The sequence below is a fragment of the Cetorhinus maximus genome, chromosome 24 (genome assembly GCF_964194155.1).
Source record: "Cetorhinus maximus chromosome 24, sCetMax3.hap1.1, whole genome shotgun sequence".
In the NCBI taxonomy this organism is placed as follows: Eukaryota; Metazoa; Chordata; class Chondrichthyes; order Lamniformes; family Cetorhinidae; genus Cetorhinus; species Cetorhinus maximus.
Window position 1 is genome coordinate 49,089,357 of NC_135902.1, and position 7,686 is coordinate 49,097,042.

The window sequence follows — 7,686 nt, forward strand, 5'->3', positions numbered from 1 at the left end:
GTTAAATAGATTTTGATTTGGAAAAGGCATATCCTCGTGAAAAAGAAACTTAAACCCTTTTTGTGACCAACTGAGGAGGTTGAATAGAAGAAAGCCAGTTCATCCCTTTTCACCTGCTCATTACAAATGTAATTTCCAAATCTGGGCACCACACTTTAGGAAGGATGTAAAGGCCTTGGAGTGAGTGAATAGGAGTTTTACCAGAGATGAGTACTTCAGTTAAGTGAAGAGACTAGAGAAGCTGAGATTGTTCTCTTTGGTGCAGGTGAGGTTAAGGCAAGATATAACAGATGTGTTTAAAGTTATGAGGAGTTTTGACAATGTAGACAGGGAGAACTGTTTTCACTGGCAGGAGGGTCAGTAACCAGAGGACACAGATTTAAGACAATTGGCAAAAAATCCAGGAAGTAAATTAGGAGATTTTTTTTTACACACCAATTTCTTTATGATCTGGAATGCATTTGTTGAAAGGATGCTGAAAGCAGATTTGATAGTAACTTTTAAAAGGGAATTAAATATACTTGAAAATGAAAAGTTTGTAGTGGTACGGGGATAGAGCAGCTGAGTGGAGCTAATTGAATAACCTTTTCAAAGAGCTGGCACAGGCATTATGGGCTGAATGACCTCCTGTGCTGTACGATTCTACGAAGAAGACCATATAAATAATATCAATTCATAGATTTTTTGAAATAAAGTGAAAAATATCTTGGTGCAAAGATACTGTGGTTTTATAAAACAGTTAGCAGTGCATATCTGAAACTGCAGCTGTTGAGCAGAAAAAGGCAGATACTAACACCACTTTCACACAGGAAGCTCAAGAGTTACACATTATAAATGCAGAAAATAAGAGAGCATGTCAATATTTACCACATACAAACTTCAGCACCTAGTATATAGATAATAAAAGTTAAAATGTGAACCTGCTATGTAAAGTAAATAGCTGTGTCTGGTCACAACGGAAAATGTTTACTGAAACTTTCAACATCTCATTGTTGCATTCACACACATACAGTGCCTGTGAAAAAGTATACTTTTGTATTAGTATCAGTGCTGTCACACACTGCACAGGAAACATGGATTATATGCAGAGGTTATTCACTGGGATCTGAACACTAATCAACATCTAATGGTTCATTGATAACATTAAAACAAAGTTGGATATACTTTTAAAGTTACAAGTAGTTAAAAATGTGGCCCCAGTGATACAAACAACATTTTCTTAATATAAAGTATCCATAACTCTTCAACAATATTGTATTCACCCATATTTCCGAAGATTACAACAAAGGCTACATTTCAGAAGTAATTTGTTGGCTGTGGAAAGTTTTGGGAAGCCCTGAGCATGAAAGGTGTTGTATAAATACAACACCTTTCCATGGGACATATTCTAGTTTTTGGCTTAGCCAATACACAAAACAGATGTGTCCTATAATCAACATTTTGGATGGAATCTGTCATGGTGAGTTTGGTAGCAGGAGGATCATTTAATCAGACGGAAGCGTAGTGAGTGGGGACCCTACCACCTTCCCACCTCACCCCAAATAAGGCTGTGATGGGAATGGCTTTCCCACCCTGCTGCCAATTGAAGTCCTTAAGTGGGCTATTGATGCACACATAAGAGCCTCATCCCACTGTATTAACCCAGCAAACCCTGATGTGTTGCTCTTGGGCTCCCCTTGGGGGTGGGAAGGGGGAGGTCCCGTGTTTAAAGGTAGTCAGTGCCTTATCGAGGGGCCCATATCAGCCACAGTACCCCCTGCCCTTGCTGCTGCCTCCCTCCCCCAAGATCCCCTTCCCACCATCACTCATCGGTGCTGGGTCCCTCCTCAATCTGAGGCCTCAGGTGGGTGTAGTGTGAGCTGCAGCCACCGCCTCCCCGGTGGCACTGCTGAGTATAGAAGAGCTGCCGGCTTCTCATTGGCCAGCTGCTCTCAGCAGGCGAGGTTTCCATCTCCCAGAGTCCTTGATCCTGGGGAAGGCCCACCACTGGCCTGTGAAGTGCCTGAGTGGCACACAATGCAGCAGGCCCCCCCTCCCTCTCAAAGAGAGGCGGCACAGGGGTCTCAGCCAGCTCTCCAGCAGGTGGCTGAGTCTCCCTGTCGCCTCCACAAGATTCTGCCCTTCATCTTAGTTTGTTATTAAATAGTTCTACTCTGTGATTAAATTTCAAGAGTGCTTCACTTGCCTAATACTGGATGCTCAAGATGCCAATGACTGTGTGTTTTCTTTAAACAGCTTCTTCGCCAAGTGCAGTACCATTCCCAAAGGCCTGGATTTTAGTTGGCACACTGCTGCTCTGTGTCAGCACCATCTGCTCCAACTAACAATCTGTGTTGGATATGAGTTTGAAGGGGTGCGAGAATCATCCGCCACCGATGCTGAGTGTATTTCAAGGATCAATGCATTGTTGCTGACTCTTGCGTGTGTGCAGTGCTATAATTTGGAGGCGTTTTCCCATTGCAGTGTGGGAAATCATGTGCTGCCACAGGAATTACAATTGGGGGACACCAAGTATCTAATTTTTAAAAAATCATGTCCAGAAGGACTGCAGTAGGACAGCAAGAACATCCTGCTTTTGTGATGTGGTCACAGAAACACCTTCAGTTTGCAAATATCTTGTCGGGATGAAAAGCTGCAGCTCTCAAATTTTTTGCAATCAAAAGTTCCTTAATAATGTTTAACTCATATTTTTATATTAATGCTTTTGGATATGTATTTTATAAATTCATATGAAGTTTTTGAGATACTTTGAGAAATTTTATTACTTTTCATTACTTTTAGGCAACAATATAGCACTTGGTTGCCTTAGAAATATGGAAATGAGAGAAAACATTAAACATTTCAGTGTACCCTCTGAAGGGAATGGCATCTTTCAGGAGAATGTGGGCCACCTTTGTATTCCCGCAAGTGTGGCACACTAGGTGATGTTGACATGATAGGACTGGCAAGTAGATAAAGCCCAGGGACAGGGAGAACAATAAACAAGTAATTCATCACATTTCAAATCATATGGTTTATGGCTCCAAAACCCCTGATGGGGGGGCGGGTGGGGGTGCCATAGTGGAGTTAGCTTCATCAACACAAGATTGCAATATCAAACCTCTACCCACCCTAGCCCCAGGTGAGAGATGCTGGTCAAGATTCTCATCCATGGTCCCACACAACATCAGGCTGGATCACAGTGGAGAACGAGGGACAATTTTGATAGTGAAGTCTACTCCTCAGCCCGACTGGGATTTCCCTCCCTGGTCTTGCCATAACTACTCCTTCCCTGCCCACCTCAAATGAATAAATAAAGCAGCAAACAGCCTGAGTCCCTGAAGTTTTACCCTCCCATTTGCTGCTGCTTCTTGAGCCACTATGTGGAAGGTGATAGAGGGCTGTGGGAAGCACAGCTCCCCCATTGGAGGGAAGGGCCTTGCAGTGGCCTCCTCTCCCTCAAGGTCAGGCCCAGCACTCTTTTGCTGAAGTAAAGATTTGAAGCTTTTGGTAACAGGTCTCATGCCAGCACTCAACTGATGTGAGTTCCTTTGAGGCCAAAAGAAGACGCAGGGCAGAATTCCCAGGGCTGGCAGGGAACTCCTCCTTCCACATCCCATGCTACTGGGGAGAGAACAATCTGCGTTTGGTTCCCATATTGGAAAAAGTCCATAGTTAAATAGACAGGATGGGCTATAGGTTCTGTCCCATTCTCTCTTGACTGTAATGGAGCTTGACAATAATTTCAAAATCATTTCCCCACTGGCAAATCCTTCCATGCCACTGCCTCTTCTTTACAGCCCACTTCCACCAGGACAACGCAGGGGATGGTAGCATTGTGACTATATCACTGGATGAGTAATCCAGAGACCTGGACAGAGACATCCAGCAACAAGTTCAAATCCCATTATAGCAACTAGAGAACTTCAATTTAATTAATAAATAAATCTGGAATAAAAAGTCAGCATCAGTAATGGTGACCAGCTAATTACCAGATTGTTGTAAAAGATCTTCTGATTCACTAGTTCCCTTTAGGGAAGGAAATCTGCAGCCTGTACATGACTCCAGGCCCATAGCAATGTAATTGGCTCTTAACTGCCTTTTGAAGTGACCCAGCAAGCCATTCAGCTACGGAATGGGCAATCAGTGCTGGCCTTGTCAGCAATGTCCACATCCCATAAATGAATAAAAAAAGCACTGCCTACCCGTCAAGGTAACCCAGCCACCTCTGCAGTATACTCTAATTCTAGCTTGCATACTTCAGTATTCCAACCAGGCCTACTGTGTGTCACCTTGCATCACAATCTTGCAGATTTCAATTCCTGTCTGCCTTACCACACTGCTCCTCATCTTCAAAAGCTATATGTGAACCACACATTAGTTACTTACCCTGGCCCCAAGTTACAGGTTGCCTTTCCTAATACTTTTGAAATGTACAGCAAAGCTTTGCTGTTTTAAAGTGGTTATACAAATTGTTCTACTTTCTCCATTTCAAGATGTGTAGCTTTGAATAAGAAAAAATAAAATAAGAGTCTTCTATATTTTTATAAATGGTCACCTAGAACTCTATGGATGCAGAATTGGGATCATTAGCGTGCATTGTTTGCCTGCAATGGGTGCTGTTCAGGGACCAAAATGGCATCCATTGCGCATGCACACGCTTCTGCCATGATTCACACTGGAAGCGAGCTTGGTGATGGCATTAGCATATGTGCAGCTAACATCCTGAAGTACGCAGATCAGGCAAATCATGACATTAATCAGCGCTGTCCTTTTGGAAGTCCAGGTTCCAGCCAACACCCACTTTTAAGCTCATACAGCTGAGCACATGTTAAGCAGCATGAGGGACACCCCACCCCCAGACCAGCTGTATTTAAAAAGATTGATCAACTATTTACGGGTTATTTGCTGGTTGACTTCTGGCTATTGCTACAATTCTGTAAGTAGTGTTTTCTGCAGTTGTTTCAAGTTGCAATAGTCTATGGCAGGTGCTAAAAGACATTTTGCTGACTTCAAGGCTTCTGCGAAAAACGTGTTTCCCAGACATATTTGTACTGGTTGGCCTTCCCCTTGAAATACAGCGTGATTACAGAGACCGCACAGAACAGGATAGGCTGTTAGAACAGGGAGGAAGAGACATGGGGAAGGGCTCCAAGCAGGAGGCCATGACTGTTCAGGATGCAATTCTCCTATTTGAAAATCAACAAGCAACAATGTGTGAAATGTCTGCATTTTAATAAGGACATGCTCACTGATATCTGCCAATTGCTGCAGCCATAACTCCAACCTCAGAGCTGGGTGAAGACATTGCTGTCAATGGCTGCGAAGGTGACTGTATGATGAACTTTCATGCGTTCAGCTCTTCCAGGCTGGAGCTGAAGATATTTGCAAAACCTCACAGTTTGCTTTCCACGGTTGAGTAAGGGTGGTCACTGAGGCTCTCGATTCAAAGAGAGCTAACTACATTTCATTCCCTTTTTGAGACAAACATGCAGACTGAGCATGAGGGTTTGCTAGGATTGCAGGCTTGCCTATGGTGCAGGGTGCCATTGACTACATGCACATCGCTTTGTGATCCACAAGGTTCCTGATGCAGTATGGCTTTTGTACGTGAGCTGTCCATGTGTGTTCAGACAGTGGCAGGGACTCATGAGCACATGTAGAGCAGGTAGCCCACATCACCAAGCATCTGGTCCATCATGATAGCTCGAACACAATATGGTTTACTGGGGCAGGATGCAAACATTGTGGCTGCAGCCAGAATAGCCACTGACATGATGCACTGCCTGTGGTCACACACCAACTACACAAAAAGGGAATTGCAGCCTTTGAAGTTGTGGTACATCTTCCTATTGATATGCAGCACTCGGAGATGGCTATCAGCACCATGAAAATCCTGCTACTCTGACACAAAGTCTTGGACCAACCCCGCCCCCCCATTCAGCTTCTCTCTGGTGGGAGAGAAGATTATGAAGTTCACATTCCTTGTGTGCAGGTCCTCTGTTTCCTCCCCGAGGCAGAAGACTGTGCGTGCAATGTCAGCAGTGTGGTCAGCTGCAGCCTGCAGAGATTTGCTGGCTTAGAAATTGAGGGTCACAGTGATCTTGACATCTGCTTGCCCTGTTCTCTGGCTGAAGGTTCAGTTAGAGGACTTGTCACTGTTCAGTGACCACATCCTTGGTGAATCATAGCCACCTCTCACACTACACCTACCTGAGGAGAGAGGAGGAGAAATGCTCCTTGAGTACCCTATGTGGGTATGTGGTGCTCCTCCCTCTGCATACAGCTTCCCCCCCTCCTACCTGTGCTCCATCTTCCCATTCAAGAGATTCTACAACTATAATAGCCCTGACGAGTAAATGGCAGGATTTTTACACACAAGCCTCCTGACTCCAACAAGGATTCCTCCAACAACACAGCGCTTGCACTAATTGTGCTGCAGCAAAAAAAACGTCAAAAGTATCTTGGCTGAAAATCCCTGTAACTGAATCTTGGGGGTTTACTTTTGTTTTTCTTTTTGAAATGTGCCATTTATTGCTGTTTGGAAAGGATATAGTTAGGAGCGTGCAGTATGTTGGTGCAAATTGTGGAGCCTCATACGACACAAAAAAGGCTAAAGTTAGCATTCCCTTCTTATTCCCATTGGGAATCACATTCAGACATAGGCTTACACTGTAGCACCAATTCTCTGACCTGCACTGACTTTGAGTGAGTCTCTGTATTGGCAGCATAGAATCCATACATTTACACAATAAAGTTTAAACATATAGGTGTAATTTTGACCTTAATCGCTGGACAGGAAAGAGGAGTTGAGGGGGACGGTAGCAGTTTGACCATCCGTTGTACACTTTGTTTGATTTCCCTTCCAGCAGGTTTTGGCACCAAGTCAAACAAAATCATTCAAAACATCCGTTTTTCATCTTCCACCTTCCAAGCCCTCCTGCAAGGCACTGAGGACACAGTGAGCAGACTTATGAATGTAGATGCCACCCAGTGTGTGGACACCTGGAGAGAGGTGGCACTGGCACTGACTGGTAACTCTCTCAACCCCAAGACTCCAGAACAGTAGAAATCCCCTATTCTCAGCTGGCAGGCAAGGTAACACATGGCACACCTCTCCCTTTCCTTGCTTGTCCATCCCAGGCAGCAACACACTCTTTATCCAATAACACTTCCATAGCTAACCTTTCACTGAGCAACCTGTTAAATGGGGATGGGGTGAGGGTGGGAGCGCAGTAGGCGGGCTCCAACTCAGCAGCTTACACTTTGGCTACACAGCTCCCCTCACATCAGTTACTCACAACCACAATCCTGAACCCAAACTCCATGTAACTGCCTCATATACCCACTCCCATGTCTGTTTCTTCATCTCACCCATGCCAGTTGGCAGACATTCCTCAACTGTTGTCCTTAGTTCATTCATTCTATTTCCTTACAGGACAACAGGCAGGCTATGCCAATCATAGGAAGGTTATCAGATGTACATCCCCATCTTCAAACCCCTCCCACCAGGTTACTGATTGCACTGTATTCCTGGTATCCCACACAGCCACAACCTGCTACCTCTGTCTCCATCACGTTGATCCCAAGAGGGTGATGCTCACCCATTTTTAGCTTATGCCCTCCTTTCCTTGCAAGTTCACTACAGCTGCAGATGGCACAGGAGGAGGGTGCGTGACAGTGGTGAAGAGGATGGTGAGGACCAAG

General features: G+C 44.7%; 1 protein-coding gene across 2 annotated transcripts in view; it reads left to right on the forward strand.

Annotated features, from left to right (window-relative positions):
• The window catches only part of LOC144699891 (platelet endothelial cell adhesion molecule-like), a 38,806-nt gene extending 34,276 nt beyond the window's left edge, over positions 1-4,530 (forward strand). For both annotated transcript variants that reach the window (XM_078571243.1, XM_078571244.1), the window contains one exon: positions 2,236-4,530. In XM_078571243.1, the coding sequence (XP_078427369.1) occupies positions 2,236-2,324 (89 nt within the window). In that variant the 3' untranslated portion in view covers positions 2,325-4,530. The remainder of the gene's footprint in view (positions 1-2,235) is intronic.
• The last annotated feature ends 3,156 nt before the right edge of the window (positions 4,531-7,686 follow it).